The sequence below is a fragment of the Eubalaena glacialis genome, chromosome 3 (genome assembly GCF_028564815.1).
Source record: "Eubalaena glacialis isolate mEubGla1 chromosome 3, mEubGla1.1.hap2.+ XY, whole genome shotgun sequence".
Taxonomy (NCBI): Eukaryota; Metazoa; Chordata; class Mammalia; order Artiodactyla; family Balaenidae; genus Eubalaena; species Eubalaena glacialis.
In genome coordinates this window covers 193,781,499-193,798,837 of record NC_083718.1, presented here as the reverse complement: position 1 = coordinate 193,798,837, position 17,339 = coordinate 193,781,499, and the positions used below count along the sequence as shown (strand labels likewise).

Sequence of the window (17,339 nt, the reverse complement as noted above, 5' to 3'; positions counted from 1 at the left end):
AGGGTCTTGGGCAAAGAGGGCGGGGCTCAGATCCCTGCAGGGCAGCCCCGCCGGCCTTCCTCATCCCGCCCGTCCTCACGTTGCTGGGTGCTCCAGCAGTGAGGGACCTGGGTGCTGGGCAGTGGGGCTTCCTCAGTGCACAGGGCCCGGGGCCACGGCAGCAGGGCCCGCACACAGCTCTTCGTTCCTGAGACCAATGGCACACACAGGCAGCCTCGCAGCTCCGTGGCCAGTTCTCCTGCTGCAACGTGGCGTCTGAGGCTCAGGTGCGCACCCCGAGGGACGGGTCCAGCGGAGGAGGAGCCCCCGCCATCTCGCAGCACCTCCAGCATGGGGCCCAGTGAGCCCCCCGACCGCCTGCCGTTAGGCAGGGCTCTGGGCATGGGCTCAAGGCCGTGGCGACAGAACCCATGTGGTCTGAGGTACTCTGAGCAGGAGAGTGGACCAGCCACCAAGCCCCTGACAGTCCTCGAGGGCCTCGAAGCTGGTGGCCTCCTCTCAGCAGCTCTGGAGTCAGGAGTGCTGCTCAAAGCCTGTCTGTCCTTCCCATGTGCAGCGGGGCCAGGCGGGGCAGGGGCGCAGGGGGAGGCCTTCTCCAGATAGACACGCCGGGGAGAGATGCTGGAGGCCACGTGACAGCGCAGCGGCCATGGCCCATGGGCCAAGCTGGGCCTAAGAGTTCTAGAGATCACCTAGGGAGAGACCCCACTGCTGGGTTCCCTGGGGGAGGGGTGGGCAGGGCCCCCCGGGGGGGGCTGCCCACCCTCACACCAAACAGCAAAGGCAGAGACGCTCTGTTCTCACTCTGGAAACTATTTGCTGTGCCCTGACCTCAGCGTCCTGTCAGAGGCGTATATGTATATATTTATATTTATATATATATATATATATATGTATATATATATAAAAGATTATTTAACAGTTAAATATATTCCAATAAGAACGTCTCATGGGACAAAAGTCGTGTCTCCCCACCACGAACACGGCAGCACTGAAGAAACACCAAGCCCGAGGCCACGAGCGCTGAGCCCACACCTGGGTGCAGCCGGCTCTCTCACAGAAGCACAATATAAATATTCTGATTTGAACGCGGGTCCCTGTTGCAGTCGAGATACGCTCCTGAGGCGACGGGCAGAGCAGCCCGGCGGCGGTGGCGCCTCACTCGGCCGGGACCTCGTACTTGAAGATGACACTGAAGAGCCGGCCACCCAGCCGCTCGGCCAGCCACGAGTTCTTGATGACAGCCAGCTTGAGGCTCTCGCAGCGCAGGGCCGCGTGGTAGTTGGTGTGGACGGCGCGGCCCATGCCCTCGATGACCACCAGGTCGGCACCGCGCTCCCGCACCAGCACGGCCAGCCCCTTGTCCAGGCGGCTTCGGGGAGGAAGGGGGCAGTGAGGAGGGTGCAGGCGGGGGGCCTGGCACCCTGCACTGAGCCACACCCGGGGCAGATGTCACACCCTGCCTCCCGCCAAGGGCGGCGACTGGCGGGAACGCCGGAGACCCCCGACCCTAGGTCCCCCAACTACGTGGGCCCTGGGTCCAGCCTGCTCCCCGGACAGCCAGCCCGGCAGCCGCCCTCCCGGGGCCCGGGGCCCAGGGTCTCGGGGACCCATGGCAGCTGCGCTCCCGTTACTACAAGGAAGCCGGTTCTGAAAACTGGGCCTTAATGATATTTTTGTATTTTGAACTTTAAAGAATCTGAGTCCTTTTCATAGGTTTTTATTGTCCCTCCTTGTTGGTTAATAGTGGACCTGGAAGGGGATTAAGTCAACACTGGAGAATCAGCACCGGAACAGACTGAGAGGCTAACGGTCCCAGAGCCCAGATGTGCCCTCCTTTACACGGGCCGCTCCAGGTTCTAGAAGCCCCAGGGTGGAAAGCACTACAGTGATGAACTGATTATCTAAGGATAATTATCCAAGGTGGGGACACGGGGCCCCTGCTCCTTCCTCCCAGGGTCTCACTGAGCCCACCCTCGGCCAGGTGCCCGAGGGAAGAGGTGCCTGGACCCTGCCCGGGGCTGTGGCTGGCACAGCTGACTTCTGCAGGGGACTAGGGGGACCCGGGGGCGGAGGGGCCACGTACCTGAGGTCGAGACACGGGGAGCTGGAGCCAGTCTGCACGAGCAGCAGCCTCTCTTCTCTGAGCGCCGAGCTGCCGGGCACAGGGGTCGGCACCCGTGAGGCGGCGCCCCAGGAAGCTGCCCCACCGCGCCCCTACCTCTCCGCGCCGGGCCCCAGCCTCCCGCCCAGCTTACTGGACGACGGGGTCCATGGCCGCGATGCGCTCGGCCACGATGAGGGACTCGCTGTAGGTCACGTCATTCAAGGCAGGTCCCGAGTTGCACGCCAGGATGACCTGCAGCAGGATGCCCGGGCTCTTTAGGGACCTTGGCCGCCGGCAGTACTGAGCCAGCCTGGGCTCGCCCGCCTGCCCGCCCGCCCGCCACCCACCCACCCACCTGGGGCTGCCGGCGGAGGAGCACGGCCTCCGGCGACCTCTCACGGCTGGGCCGGCTCTTGGGGCAGGATGCAGATGGCCCCAGGGCCCCGCCGTCAGGCTGACCTAAGCCCCAGGACGTGACCGGCCAGGTCTCCTCCTCTGCTCCTGCCGTGCCACTGCCTACCCGGCACCTACCTGCACATGGAGGGGCCCAGGGCGACGCCAACCCCACCGAGCACAGGAGCTAGGCAAGGGACCCGCCATGCGGCCCTCCACACTCACCTCCGTCCCTCTAGAGAGAAGCTCCCTGACAAAGGGGAAGACTCCCAAAATGACGTCTACTCCACTGTTATCTGCGAAAATTAAGGCACATTTGTGAGGGGGCCCCTGTAAGACAAAACCAGGACGTTCAGTTGGGAACAGGCGCGTCCAAGCGTTCCAGACACCTCCACACTCCACTCCCCACGGCCGGGCGAGGGCTGCTGGGTCCTGCGGGCACTGGGGGCACAGGGGCAGCCCCGGCCTCTTCCAGAACTGCTAGCCCGAAGGACCTCTGACCTGAGGCCAGTGACCTCATCGCTGTCCCGCAGAAGTCAGGCTTGGAGCAGGGAAGTCAGCTCGTACTTGTAGCTCGGGGCGGGGGGCTGGGGGGACACTCTTGGGGGGCCCTCGGTGCACCACGCGGGCCTGCTCCCCACCCCAGGCAGCTCTGTGCCCGTCGCCCGAGCCACCTCCCCACCCGTGAACCCCGCCCGGGCCCCTAGGGCACAGGACAGAGGCGGGGACAGCTCCATGTACCTTCAGTCTCTGAAGCCACTTGCTGTAGGAGTCCACGAGCCAGGGCCGCTCTGTGGGACACAGGGACGCAGTCACCCGCCTGCCGGCCTCTCCGGGGAGCCGGTCCTCACCTCCCCACAGCTCAGCGGGGACGCGCGGCCGCCTCGCTACTCCCCCCCACCGGCCTGAGTCCTGGCACTGGAGGAGAGCCCTGGGCGCCCCTACCTTGCAGCTTCCTCTTTGCCTCCTCAAACCCAAACTGTGGGTCAGATTCAAGGACGCTGCACAGAGGAGGAGAAAACAAAGTCACCAAAGCCCCGGACCTTGGCCTCCGTCGCTCCCGTGGGCCATGAAGCCCCTCCCGAGCTGGACAAGCGCACTGTCACCCGTCACTGCTGCCGCGTCAGCTCGAGGACAGGGGAGGTGGCACGGGGAAGCCTCGGTGCCTGCAGCCACAGGCCAGGCCCCTGGGGAGCACCGGCCACCAGCCTCGCCCCAATGTGCTGCCCAAGGGGCAGCCAGTGCCGAGGGCAGGGAGGGGGCGGCGGCTGTCCTGGGTGTCCGGGTCCGAAAGCGCACGTTGCGTGACCCAGCAAGGCCCCTGCACGGGAGCCCCGGGGAAGGCACCAGACGGCGGGCGCCGGGACAGGACCCTTGGGGGGCCAGGGAGACGCGTGCCCACCGCTGAACTTCACAAGGCACCTATTTACTCCAAACACCCAGTATCGTCTAAGCCCACTCCACAGTCACTGTGAACGTGGAGTTTCACACTGAAAACACCCACACCTGCAGCCCTCCACACGCCTACTCTTGCGTGCGGGCGGGCAGGGAGGCTGGGTCCCAGCAACTGTCCCATCCGTTCCCGAGGCCACATGTGCCCAGCAAGCCCCGAGCAGCACCCCATCCCCCGAGAACCCCCGGTGCCCCCACTGCCACCTCCTCAAGGGCCAAGCTGGGCCGGCCGAGGCTGGGACTGCCGGAGCCACGCGTGGCCCAGGCGTCAGTTCGGGCCCAGGGGCTGTGGCTCTAAGGCCGAGCTGGAAGGAGGAGGGGAGGGGACGGGCCTGCGGGGGCTGTGAGGACGGCGGGCACCTACTCAGAGACGGCTTTCGCTCCCCAGTCGAAGACGTTGCCCGCCAGCAGCCCTTTCACCAGGGCCAGCTGCCTCTCCTCCCAGCCCAGGGCGTCCAGAGAGTGGATCACCCTCTGGAAACACTTTAATGCCACGCCGTTGTCTTTCTGCTTCACCTGTGGGGAGACGCGAATGAAGACGTGGTCTGGCCTCCCCGAGGCCCCCGGCAGAGCGGGGAGAGGAGGGCACTGTGCCGGGAGGCTGCGGAGACGCCACCAACAGTGAGCCTGCCCTAGGGGACAGAAGACTCCCATGTGACGTCACTGCAGGAGGCTAAACAAACCCAGATCGCGTCAGGTTAAAAGCAGCGCTGACTCGGAACTGCGCGGGCTGAGAGCAAGCGTGGGGGGCACGCTGATATCGGTGCAGGTGTGAAGTGTGCACTGAGGGTGGAGGCTCAGGTGTGACTGTGCCGTGGCTGAGGGCGCAGGACCCACACCCCCACGGGTGCCTGCTGCCCTGACCGTGGAATCCTCAGCACCCAGACCCACTGTCCCCAGACACTCCTGTGCCAGGGCAGGGAGGAGGTGGCAGTGAGCTGGGGTCAGCTGGCCCTGGACCCCGCCCATGGCTCCACGGCACGCGGCTTCCTGGTCAAAGAGCCCAGGGAGGCACCTCCAGGCCACCAGCCAGGCCCTGGATGGCTCGTGGCCAGGACAGACATCCTCAGGCACCAACTCTTTGAGTTTCCCGGCTGAGCTCAGGAGGCCAGGAAGAGGGGAGGGGGCCTCAGTGCCACACGCCCGCCACCCTCACCGGCTGCTGGTTAGAGGCCCCAGGACACGCTGCTGACGAGGTCACAGTGGTGCCGGCATCGGTCCACAGCTGTTCAGCCAGTGCTGCCGACCGAGGGGCCGCGGCCCAGCGCTCCTGGGAGATGGACCCTCACCAGGGCGGCTCCAGGATGCAGCCTGGCTGCCAGCACACCCGCTCGCTGGACAGGACGGGACTGACGCGCCGTTCCCCACGGCCCCCTGCAAGCATGTGCCCACCCACGAGAAGGGGGCGCTCACCTTGGAGTAGGGGTCCGGGAAGTTAAACTCGTTCAAACAGTGCTCCCTCGTGTCCAGGAGGCTGCGCACGGTCAGGGTCCCATAAGCGCTGAAGACAGAGCCAGGCGGAGGGCAGCTGAGTGGGCTGGATGGCTGACTGCACTGCCCATCGCACCCTCCACCCTCAGGGGCGTCCTCGTGGCGTCCAGGCGCCAACAGGAGAAGCCCAGGAGGCCAGCGGGGTGGTGAGGCCGAGCCGGCACCCGGTCGTGCTGAGCGTCCCCGAGTGTGTGCCAGGGGAGGGGCGCAGAGCTTCCTGGGAAACTTCGAGGGACTCGGCCCTCGGGTGCGAGCGCGCGTCCCTGTAGAGGCCACCTCTCGGGGCTCTGGCCCAGGGCAAGCAGGCGGGCCACTCACAAGGGCTGGTGCCGCAGCGTCTGCAGCTTGTCCCAGTACTTCTGGCGGAACTTCTCGGCCCTCTCGGCTGCGTCCACGGAGCCTGGCTGGCTCGCCACGGCGCGTTTCACGACCTACCAAGGACGGGGTGGCCAGCAGTGCTCAGGGCAGCCCCCAGCCCATGGATGGCAGGCATCGGTGGCAGCCACTGGGGGCTTCCCTCGCCAGGTGGGAACGGGGCTGCCGCCAGCCCTGACCCAAAGCTCATATCCGTGTCCTCCGATACCAGCCCCAGGGCCCACTGGACACCAGCTCCTGCTCTGCTGAGGGGACTGGTGGTGTGCAGGGTCCAGAGCAGGGTGGGACCCCTCGCCCTGAAGACAGACCTCATGGGCCTCTCTGAGGGGCTTCATGGAGGAATGGGTGTTCCCAGGAGGCTCCCATGGCCTTGAGACCTGCTGCCCCTGAGCCCTGTGCGAACTGCTTGCTTTTTAAAGAAACACAGTAGCCGGGAAAGCTACTTGCGAGCTGATGAGGATGCACCTCGCTGACACCACGTCCCAACAAACTACTCAGTCAGGTTCCCACCTGGGAACTACGAATTACACCGCCAATAAAAGGTTCCTGGAAACGCCTGTCCTCCTCCGTCCCGCCTCTCACTGCCCCTTGGGAACCTGAGACGGTCAGAGATAGCCAGGACCTCAAAGGCCAACAGCCAATTTCCTGGACGGACGGGTGTCTTCTTCCTGGGGGTGTCCAGCCCCGCCCCCAGCCCTCACCCCAACCTCACCCCCGCCCCAGGCCCTCACCCCGTCCAGGGCCTCCTCAAAGCAGGTGAGCCAGTACTTTCGGGCCAGCGCGTCGTCCGTGAGGTCGACCGTGTCAGGCACGTAGGAGGACGGGTCCAGGAGGAGAGGCAGGTTGACGAGTGGCCTCTCCAGACGGTCCATTTCCAGCAAGTCGAACTGGGAGGACGAGAAGCGGGCGGGCACGTCAGCCGTGTCTTTTCTCAAAGACCAAAACCCCCTCCTACAGGTCTTCGAACCGGCTTCTCCGCACGAAGGGAAACTGCCGTGCGCGGCTAATGGACAGCCCGGTTCCTCCCCGGCCCTGGGCCCTGCCCGCCCTCTCACGGCCTCTCTCAGCCCGGACGAGCCCTCCACTTGTCCGGGGGCCTGAGCCCGACGCCCCGACCCTGGGTCCGCTCACGCCTCCCCGTCTTCCTGCCGCACCCCGTGCCCTCTGCCCCGCGCTCTGAGCCCCTGCACAGCGACCGCCTTTCTGGTCTTCCCTCCCTGCCCGCCGGGCTGTCCTGCGGCTCCTGCCCAGGGTCGGTTCCCAGGCGAGCACACGCCGCCCCTTCCCCCCATGCCCCGCATCCACACTCAGCAAGGCCGGGATACTCTATGCCCACGGCAGCGTCTTTCAAACGAAGGGTCCTGTGCTCCTGGCCCCGTTCTCGGATGAGAACTGTGGCAGGCAGCTGCTCCAGGGACGTGACAAGCGAGTGAGCTCAGGGCTCGTCCTCCAGGCACCCCTCCTGCCCCCCACCCTCCAGGGAGCTGCCCACCTGGGACTTGGCCCTGTGTTGCTGACTGGCCCACTAGCAGGGTGAGGCGGCAGGTGTGCTCGGACCAGGGATGGTCTGGATGAGAAGATTCACCCCACGAGGGAGAGATTGGCTTTGGGGACGCGCCATGTGACCGCACGTTTAGCAGGGAAGGAGCCGGTGTGTTTCCACAGGGGTCAAAGGCGGCAATGGCTGCCTCCTGCCCGGCCGGCCTGCAGAGGCTGCCCTGCCCCCCGATGAGTGGGAGCTCAGACCTGAGCTCGGCCTGGCCTTGGCTGTGGACACCCAGAGAAACGGCCTGGTCCCCTGCCCCTGGGGATCCCCACGCCCACTCGCAGGGCCACCCCAGCACGACAGGCACGTGGGGTGCCCAAGCTGTCACGGAGAGGGGCCGTGTTGCACGTCAGCGCTGGCTGAAAGGTTTCTGGCCCGCCCACACATTTCATTTTGCCGTCCGTGTTGCCCTTCGACAAGTCAGAGACATTACGGCCTTTCTCTGCACACCCGTCACGGCGGGCCTGGGCCTTGCCAACCCTGCCCCTGACGCCTGCCCTTGGGAAGGGCCCAGCTACCCCCGCACAGCTGGCTGCGAAGGATGCGGAGCTGTGGGATCTGGGGGTGCCACACGCGGGGGACTCTCCCCAGGAAGTAAGAGGCGGATGAGGCACACTCTTGCCATGTTTACACCGATTTACAAGAGAATCTGCGCCTACGACTGAAAAGCAACTCTCCCTCCAAACGGCCAGCAACCTGTCCTGAAGGTGGCATGCCGACCTGTGTGCCCAGGCCAGGCCAGGCCAGGCCAGGCAGCTGCAGGCCTGGGCCTGTCCTCCAGCCCCGCGTGCGGTTCTGATAAACCGCCCCCTGGGTTATCAGGGACGCGATGTCAATAAGCCAGCAACAGCTGGTCCAACGATGATCTGGGCCAGGACGGGGCCACGGCAGTACCACCCCACCCCAGCTGGGAGACCCTCTCCCCACTGGCTCGGCTGGCCGGGGGAGCCCCCATCCAGACATGGTGGGCCTCACCCCAAGGGGCGACTGAGGAAAGGTGGAATCTCCTGAGGAAATTCGCAGACTCTGCATGCTCGGCACCGCCTTGAAACCATCACGCAGAGAACGTGGTCTAAGAGAAGGGGCCCAGGCTGGCGCCCGCGAGCCACGGTTTTAACCCGATTCTGCTGTGAACGGTCCCAGAGCCCTAGGAAAGACCCCCTGTGCTCCCGAAAGTTTATATTCTCCCTGCAAACACGGCGGGGACTGCGTGGCACCGAGGGCTCCGGCTGAACACCCGAAGAATGTGAGACGCTACGGGAGGAATGAGGACAGCCAGCTGCAGGCTGCAAACGTCTCTCTTCGGCCCCAGTCTGCGGTTCATGACCGGCCTGCACCAGGAGGAGGCGCCTTTGAGCCCGGCCACGGCAGCACGGGGGCTCTCCTCGGGGACCGCCAGGAGGCCCCAGCGGAGGCGGCGCACGCGGGACCCGGGGTCACCCGACCCCGTACTCACAGTGCCGCTCCTGGCCCGCTGCGTCGGGCAGAGCTCGGGCGACGAGCTCATGAGCCCGGAGCTGCCGGCGTAGTTCTCTTCCCAGCTGTACTGGTTCGGGTCTGCGGACAAGAGACCCGGCGTCAACCGAGGGGCGAGCGGCTCGGCAAACCTTGGGCGGCCAGACTGCCTTTGGGAGGACCAGCTGCCGAAGGTCTCCCTGGCGCCAGGCGAGCCGGGGGCGTTGCTCTGTTGTGTTATTTCTTACTGGCACGGAGACCTCTCAAGCTGAGCGGTAGCTTCCGAAAGGTACCCGTGGTTTATCTCAAGTAAGAAGTTGGACTTAGGGACGCAGTGAAGGTCTGCCTGGGCTGCTCTGATTGGCGCTGACCCCCAAGCAGTCTGCCCTGTGCTTCCTCGGGCAGAATCACGCCTGCGATTCCTTCACGTGTCCTTCAAAGAGGACAGACCGGATGTGCATCTGAAGCGACAGCTGGGCAGACGGCCGGGAGGAGCCGGAGGGCCCCGGAGGGCCGAGGCCTTCGGAGGCGAGGCCACGTGCACAGCCCCTGCACGGAGCCCCGTCACTCACAAAGACCCATGGGTTGATGACGTGGCGCCCATGTGAGTCGGTTTCCACTGACCCCTCAGGAGAATCACAGCAAAGGCTCCTGCCACTGCCGGGGAGGGCCCACGAAGACACCATGTCCACCCACAGCCCTCGATCGTCACTCAACACGAGCAGCCACTCCAGTCACTCCCCAAGGGGCCCCCGCCTCCCGATGCCGCTGCCCAACACAGGCCACGCCCCACGGCCACGCTGTACTCACTGTCTTGCTCGGCTCCTTTAAGAAACGCTCCTATGGCGCCCAGGTAGCCTTCGTGCCTCAAGAACAGCGCCTGGACCTCCCCCTGCCACGGAGACGCCCCTGAAGCGCCACTCAGCCCGAGGCTGCAAGTCCACCCGACACAGGTGGCCTCCCTCCCAACTCGGCCCTTGTCCCCGGGGCTGTACGCACACGCGGAATTCAAGGGCCCATCGTTCAGAGCAGCGGTCCCCAGCCTTTTTGGCACCAGGGACCGGTTTCACGGAAGACAACTTTTCCATGGACGGAGGTGGGGTGGGGGGGCCGTGATGGTTCGGGCGGTAATGTGCGCGATGGGGAGCGGCCTGCTTCCTAACAGGCTGCAGACCGGTACCGGTCTGCGGCCCGGGGCGTGGGGAGCCCTGGTTCAGAGGGTGAGTAACTTCTTCCACAAAACGGACACCCACCCAGTTCCCCAGCCTTGCTGGGGGCCACACCCCCCCACGCCGTGACCGACACCTAGAAGCTCACCTGGTGCTCGCGGACAGTGGGAGGCGGTCCCTAGACCCCACCCCCGGCAACGCGCCAAACTCAGGGATGGCCACAGCGCCCCAAGCGCAGGATGCCCGGAGCTAGTGGGTGGGAAGGGGCTGGGGGCAGGGGCTAGGGGGTGCTCAGCTGGGTCCCGCCTTGCTCCCGTCCCCTCTCAGGCCTGCGAGTTTGGAGACACGGGGGGCCGGGCCAGGGGCGGGCAGAGCAGAGGAAGGACGCGGCGGCCTGTTACCTTGGAGAAGAAGTTGATGCTGTAGGTGATGGTGCGCATGGTGACGGGGTGGCCGCGGATGAAAAAGCCGCCGAAGTACACCCGGTCCAGGCAGTGGAGCTTGGCGTACAGGCAGGCGAGCTGCCCGATGTCATTGCTGATCATGTGCAGCAGGCTCTTGGCCATGTCCTCCTTGGAGAACTCTGGGGGGATGGAAGCAGCACGCTGGGCAAGCGGCCAGGCGGGCGCCGTGCGCCTCCGGGAGCGAGAGCGGGCGAGAGGCCGCTACCTGTGTCCGCAGTGGCCGACTTCCCGAAGCTGCTCGCAATGAGGTTGCCGCTCAGCCCCAGGGTCTGGTGGGCCCCCCCGTAGATGTCCTGCACCAGCATGTCCACGTTCGTGTGCTGGCCTCTGGAGGCCAGGTGCAGCAGCTCGTCAAAGTTCTGTGGGGACAGAGCAGACGGGAGCACCTGAGGCGCCGCAAGCCGGCAGAGCCCCATGGCCCTGGACGAGCCCACGGAAGGAGGCCAGCCGCGGCGCTGGGTAGGGAAGGCCCTCTCCTGTCATGGCCCAGAGGTGGGGGGAGACGGGCAGCCTCTGTGGACCACCCAGCTGGGTGACACTCTGGCCACTTGGACGCCCATCCTTCAGAGACTCGGGAAGCAGGACGAGGCACAGGGAAGAGCCACTTTCCCAACCATCCCAGCCAAGCACAAGCCTCCGACCCCACAGCCGCCAACCCTTTCCTGAGGGCACCAGGAAACAGGCTGTTCCGTGGAGCCAGGAGCATCCTCCTACAGCTGCCCAAATACCTTAGTTTTGGTGAGCAGAGCCCCAAGCCCCCAGAAGGTGCCGCCCCCGATGGAGCTGCCGCCGATCCACTCGAACCTGTCCTCTGTCTCCACCTGGAGCGAAATGAGGGCAGGTGCGTTAGCAAAGGGGCCCCCAGCCACTGCCCAGCAGGTCTCGGGGACGCGGTGGCTCAGGGGTATCCCCCGCCCTGGGTGGCGGCGCCCTTGAAGGCCAAGTCTGGGTGGGCTCGGCAGGTGCTCGTGCTGGAAGTAGGGGGCCCACCTCCCCGCGGACCGCCCGTGCCGGGCACTCCGCGTGCGGCCTCGCGCCCGTGAGCGCCAGAGGCAGGCCTGGGTCTGTGTCCGCCTCCCTGTGCCCGCGTGCCTGTGCCCGGCACGGCTCCAACACGCAGCCAGTGCTCAGCAAAGCGCTGCGGAGGCCCGTCCTCTCCCACAAGCCAGGCCCCACCTTCACGATAGAGACCCCAGAGCCGATGCTGACTAGGAGGTACGGGAAAACGCTGGGGTGGTTGGTCTGAAACCGGAACTCGGGGTTGGAGCCCTTCTGGTACACGAAGGCCTCCTGCGGGATGTTCTTCAGCACGAAGTTGCAGCCCTTGATCAGGCAGGTCATCACGTCCTCCTTGTCAACCCTGCCAGGGAGCAGCCCAGCCACTGGCACCGGCACAGGCCACGGCACGAATAGCCCCTGCCTCCCCACCCCCGTGGCAGGGCCGTGGCCCTGGGACTCTCCGTCCAGCGGGACGGCGAGCGTCACGTCACCACGGGAGCGGGGCAGACTCGGTCTCGGGGCTCCGTTCCTTTCCTTTCAGCCCTCGCCTCTCCCCACCCACCATTTTCATTCCCCCGAGCCTTCCTGAGTTTCGGCCACCTGAATCCCACTGCAGCCGGCCCAGAGCTTGGCCTCAGGCCCACGGCCACCCACCAGCCACCCAGAGCCTCACTTGGTCCTGAGGTCTTAGGAATCCCCAGAGCCGGGCGAACGGGGTGGTGCAGGAGATGGGTCACTGCGGCCACCACATCAGGGCCTGACCCCGTGAGCGGAAGCCAACCGGCCCCCAAGCTCCCCCTCCCCACCCCGAGGTCCCCACTTACTTCAGCTGCAGCTTCTCTTCGATGAGGTCTTTGAACTTGTACGCCCCGCCCCCGGTCGCCTGGATGACCTTGGTCTCGGTGTTGACGAGGTGGTCTTTGATGAAGTCCAGGCAGGCTTCTATGTAGGTGTTCTCGAACTTGACAAAGTGCAGCCTGGCGGTAACCTCCTCCTGGACGGAGATCTCGTAGGGCGGCTCGTGGTCCTGCTCTGTGTCCTGGGGGTGAGGGTGGGGAACCCGCGTGTGTGCACTGCCTCGGGGAAGGGATGACGCTGAGACACAGCCCCTGAGTGCCCGCAGCAGCGCCGACGACCTCTGCCTACCCTGAAGTCCGTGGGGGTCTTGATGCTGATGCAGGTGGGAGTCGGGGGGGAGGCACGAGCAGGCGGGGGGGCTCTTGCCAGGGCTGGGATGGAAGGGGAACTAAGCTGGGAGCATGGAGGGAGGGGCATCGGCACTAGAAGCTTCCAGGGCCTGCCCGGGGTCCTCCCAGGAGGCTCACCTTGTCTGAGTGGTCGAAGGACCGCACTTTGGCAACTTTGTGCTGCACGGTGGAGTAGTAGGCCAGCTTGGTCAGCGACCCGCCTACGGGGGAGACACAGATGCAGCGGATTCAGAAGCGGCTGCAAGGGACCCGAGGCTGCCCTTCCACGGGCCCTCCTCTGCCAGACCTGGGTCCTGCCCACAAGGAGTTTGGTGCTACTTGAACTTGAAAACCCTGCAGGGCACCAAACAGAGGAAGGGAATGAACCTAACACACTCTGCCTAAACCTAACAGACCTAAACACGCTCTGCCTTCCTTGAAAAGCTCTGTTCCTCCTCAGGGCCCAGACTGAAACGGAGATTGTCCGTTTCTCCACCAGCACTGAGTCCTTGACGAGCAAGGAACCTGCTGTTTCTGGGTGACTCGGCGATCGTCAGTGGTTTAGGAAAATTCTGTTTCAAACTCTGATCTTGAGGATGAACCAAAGGAAAAAGCTGACAAATCCACTGTTTTTACTGAAAAGCATACAACTGACGGTCTGTGGAAAGAGGTGGAGAAGGCAATGCAAGGAGCCTTTCCCAGAGCGGACGGGTGGGGGAGGGCCTGTTTTCACCAGGAATGTGCAAGGAAGGGGCCGGAGAGCAGCAGCTGAGGCCCGGACTCACCAGGGAGGCCCTGCAGAGGGCGGCCGGGACTTGTTAACGCCCCTGGGAAGCCTGGATGCCCCTGGCGTGTGACCAGCGACAGAATATCAGGAAGCAGATGAGGCCTTTGGGCAAGTTAAAAAGATCCCCAGAGCAGTCCTTCTGGAGGAGGAGCTCTGGCGAGCCCCTCTCCTGAGTCAGAGAGGAGGCATCTGGGAGGCTACAGGTGATTCACGGCTGTGGAAGCCACGAACGGCAGAGCAGAGAGAGGCAGAAGGCTCAGCTCTGCAAAGGGACCTTGGAACAAACTGTTTCTTAGGAGGCCCGACAAAAATAAGGGGGAAACGCCTTGCCTTGAGAAGGCGGCTAAAATTATTAACAACTGTTGTTTTGTGACAAAATACTAAGGGAATATACCACAAACGCTCAAGTGAGAAACACAGATTTGGAAACACAGTATCCTAAGGCCAAAGCTCTTCCAGGTAACAAAAAACAAACCCCAGCTTCCGAGACCAATCACACCTGTCCCATCGGAGCCGCCTGCCTGGCAGTGTGGACAGGGCCTCCCGGGACGTCCTGCGACCTGGCCTCGTTGGGCCACGTTTGGTCACTGAACACCGTCGTCCTGGGCTTGCTCTCATCCCCAGACCGTGAGCTTAAGATGCAGAACTTGGCCTTAAGCCTCCTTATCCCTCCTCCCTGCCCCCAATCCCGGCCTGGCCCGGAGCATCTTTCACTGAAATGCTTGTTGCCCGATTCACCTCTGTGAATAAATCGTTTCCTAAAAAGACAGGCAACGCAAAGGGATGAACACATCTTTTGAGAAGCTCATCAAAAGTTACCCAGCTCACAGAAATCCAATTCCAGACAGTGTGCTCTTCAAGTCAGCTATAAATCACAACCAAAACACACAGTGTTGGGGTTTGTGGGTGGCCGTGGGGGGTGAGCTGGGTTCTGTGCACCACACACCATGCACCCCGAGTGGGGCAAAGCCCGGCACTGCCCAGACTTGTCTCCCACCCCAGCCAGGAGACAGCGGATGGGGCACGGGGCTGCGAGCAGAGCGGTGCGGTCAGTCTGAGCCAGGGTGAGTTCACAGAGCAGCACAGAGGGCGCCTGCAGGAGCGCATCTGCTCTCAGGGTCCCTTGCGATTAGAGTGAACGCCAGCTCGGCCCGGGGCCGCACACGTCACACCTGCCGAGGGCAGTGACCGGGCGAGTCAGCCCAGTCCCGCGCTCTCTGGTGGGCGCCATGGGCTCTCCAGGCCACCCCACCCCATGCTCCACCCCGGGGCCCACAGCATCCTCGACTGATGGGAGGAACCTGAGCCAGGACCCGCCAGTTCATCCAGAACCTCGGGGCCTGGTGCAGGGCTGTCCTCCAACTCCAGCCACCTCCGTGCACATCCCTGCCCTGTGGCCCCTTCTGCTTCACCCAAGGGACCCTCCCTCCGCCCAGCAGAAACCTGGAGTCAGGTCAGCTGCAAGTATGTGTTGACACAAAGCGTCCCTGAGGCTTTTGAAGCAGGGACTCCACCAGCGGAGAGGGGTGCCCCGTCAGAGCTGGACTGAGAGGCTTGGGGAGGGGAGAGGAAACCGGAAACCTGCTTGTGAACCACGCCGCTGACGAGCGCTCTGGCTTAGCGGACTCCTGGGTGGAGGAGCCCTGCCCTGAGCCGTGACCTCCCATCAGCTACACTAACAAAAGTCTGTCCTTGCGAATTCCCTGGCGGTCCAGTGGTTAGGACTCTGCGCTCTCACTGCTGAGGGCCCGGGTTCAATCCCTGGTCGGGGAACGAAGACCCCACAAACCTCGCAGGGTGGGCAAACCCCGCCCCCCCCCAAAAAACCACAAATGTCTATCCTTAGTAGCAATGAACGTGTCTTTTAAAGAACCAGACAGAGGACCCAGAGCCAGGGGGAAATTTCAGAGAGGAAATAAACACGGACACTGAAAACGAGCCTTTGAGTGTACTTCTGCTAAGGAACCCTGACAGGGCTTGGCCCTGGAGGACAGGCAGGCACCCCTCCTTCCGCGCCACAAGCTAGGGCCACGCAGAACGACCTAGGCAAGCCCTGTGGCCAGCCAATTTTCGGGGGCGCTTCGGAAACGTTAGGTGCCGACTCGTTGGAGCAGAGCCCCCAGGGTTAGGGCAGCAGCATCAAGCGCGGAAGCTCCGAGCACACGGCCACTGGACTGCCATCACATCAGGAGTGCACAGGGCCCCGAGGACAGCGGCAGGGCCCCGCGGGGCTGACTTGAGCCCCCAGGCGTCTCCTCCGCGCTCACGGTCTCTGGCCCAACGTCCAGCCGGGCACCGGCTGGCGGGTCCCCTTCGGGGGGACGACCTCAGGCTCACAGCTGCCCTCGCCCGCCCTCTGCCTGGCTCCGCCCGGCCTCCGGCTTTGCAGGTGGGGGCTCAGGACGCTCCCCACTTCTCTGGACGCCGCCCCTCCCCCAAGCCCGTGACTCGAGGGACCGCCCCCCCCCCAAGGACAGGGGAGCAGGGCCGCCCAACCCCTCCGGGGAGAAGCGCACGGTCCGTCCCAGCATTCACTGAGCGGCCACGGCGGGCCAGGCGCGCGGGGGTCCCGGGCCGGAGGGCATGGACCGGCCGCGGACCGCCCGGGTATCCGCGCCTCAGTGTCCACATCTGAGAAAGCGGTCGCCGGGAGGCGTCAACGCGTCGGAGAGGGAAGGAGGGCCCTGCGGGGGGCGGGGCTCGGGGTGCTTCCGACCTGAGGTCTGCGCCCAGGTCCTCCAAAGCCCCGGCCCCAGACACCCGTCCCCCGATCTCCGGCAGGCGCGGAGCTGCGCCGCCAGGCGGCCGACCCCAACCCCCGCTCCCGAGGCGGGATGCCAGAGCTGCCGCCAGGCCGCCTCTCCCGCGGGACTACGAGCCCCGGCATGCCCCGCTCCGGCCGCGCGGCGCCTGCCGGGAGCTGTAGTCCGGCTGCCGCGGCGAGCGGGCGCCGCCGGCTGCCCGCGGACTACAAGGCCCGACAGGCCGTGCGCGCCGACGGCCCGCGCCCCGCCCTTCGTCCTTGCCACCGCCCCGGCCCGCCGGCCTCGCTGCCCGCGCCCGCGCCCGCCCCCGCCGCCCCGCTCCCCTCGCCCGCCCGCGGCGACCTATGTCTATGGCGAAGCGCTTGGCGTTCTCCAGGTTGCGGAAGATCTCGTCGGGGGGCAGTGTGATGCTCTTGTCCAGGCTGTCCCCGCTGCTCCCGCTGCCGCTCGCTCCACACTCCGCCATTTTGAATGTGCTCGGCCAGCCTCATCAGCCATGGAGATATATGCGCATATATTTGACTGCTAAACGCCTCCCGCGCATAGATTATGCTAATGAGCGCTCGGGCCGGCCTTCGCCCCTCCCGCCGCCGCGACGGTGGCGGCTGGAGGGCCGACTCAGGCAGGCGGGCGCGGGTCCCACAGACCGGACCGCGAGGCAGCTCAACACAAAACCTCTGGGCTGTCGTCGTCTTTGTTGTTCCTTCACTGAGTTGGCCGGATGCTGACCTCAAATGATAATGAGCTAGTGCAGAGGGGGCACCTGGGGTTTGGAGACCACCAGGGTAATCGGTTTCTTTAGTGACTGCGGTTGTGAGTCTGGCACCTGCACGTGAAGACGCTTGGGACCCACCAGCTTGGCTCCCTAGGAGTGCAGGACCGTGGGTGTTAAAAACCCCATGCAAACAGGGGGAGTTGGGGACCCTACCCTCTAGAAGCCTTTCTCACCCCGCCCGGAGTAGGAGCTACCCTTGCAGCTGGGCAAGATGTGTGAATGATGGTGAGATCCTCTGAAAGTGCAGGGGAAAGCCGGGCAGCCTTCCTGGAGGAGGCCATTTTCTGGTGAAAGAGGGAGTCTGTGGGAGTTTGCAGGGAACAAGCTGAGAAAGCTTCCATATGGTGTTGGGGACAGGCTTTCAGGGCTAGTCT

General features: G+C 64.7%; 1 protein-coding gene across 3 annotated transcripts; it reads right to left on the bottom strand.

The window, feature by feature from the left end:
- Positions 1-856: 856 nt before the first annotated feature.
- On the bottom strand, positions 857-16,668 carry PANK4 (pantothenate kinase 4 (inactive)). 3 transcript variants are annotated; one of them, XM_061185109.1, is made up of 19 exons: positions 16,533-16,668; positions 12,777-12,859; positions 12,276-12,490; positions 11,629-11,812; positions 11,181-11,273; positions 10,658-10,811; positions 10,390-10,571; positions 9,630-9,711; positions 8,821-8,921; positions 6,550-6,705; positions 5,762-5,874; positions 5,366-5,453; positions 4,317-4,468; positions 3,446-3,501; positions 3,242-3,291; positions 2,726-2,830; positions 2,259-2,359; positions 2,087-2,155; positions 857-1,372 (listed from the first exon to the last, which is right to left on the bottom strand). In XM_061185109.1, the coding sequence occupies exons 1-19, from the start codon at positions 16,654-16,656 to the stop codon at positions 1,159-1,161; spliced, it is 2,322 nt and encodes a 773-aa protein (XP_061041092.1). In that variant the 5' UTR covers positions 16,657-16,668; the 3' UTR covers positions 857-1,158. The 3 variants fall into 3 exon arrangements, 2 of the variants coding, with proteins under 2 accessions (XP_061041092.1, XP_061041091.1); XR_009700419.1 differs by lacking the exons at positions 857-1,372; positions 2,087-2,155 and having other exon boundaries at positions 2,275-2,359; positions 2,726-2,796; positions 16,533-16,665; XM_061185108.1 differs by lacking the exons at positions 857-1,372; positions 2,087-2,155; positions 2,259-2,359 and having other exon boundaries at positions 2,682-2,796; positions 16,533-16,665.
- Positions 16,669-17,339: the final 671 nt, after the last annotated feature.

Bases quoted from the DNA above. Each gene is read 5' to 3' on its own strand.
- PANK4 (XM_061185109.1), bottom strand. From the start codon at position 16,656: ATGGCGGAGTGTGGAGCGAGCGGCAGCGGGAGCAGCGGGGACAGCCTG. The intron at 12,491-12,776 runs GTGAGCCTCCTG...CCTCACCCCCAG, and splicing joins CCTTCGACCACTCAGACAAG to GACACAGAGCAGGACCACGA. The intron at 3,502-4,316 runs GTAGGTGCCCGC...TCCTCTGTGCAG, and splicing joins GGAGCGAAAGCCGTCTCTGA to CGTCCTTGAATCTGACCCAC.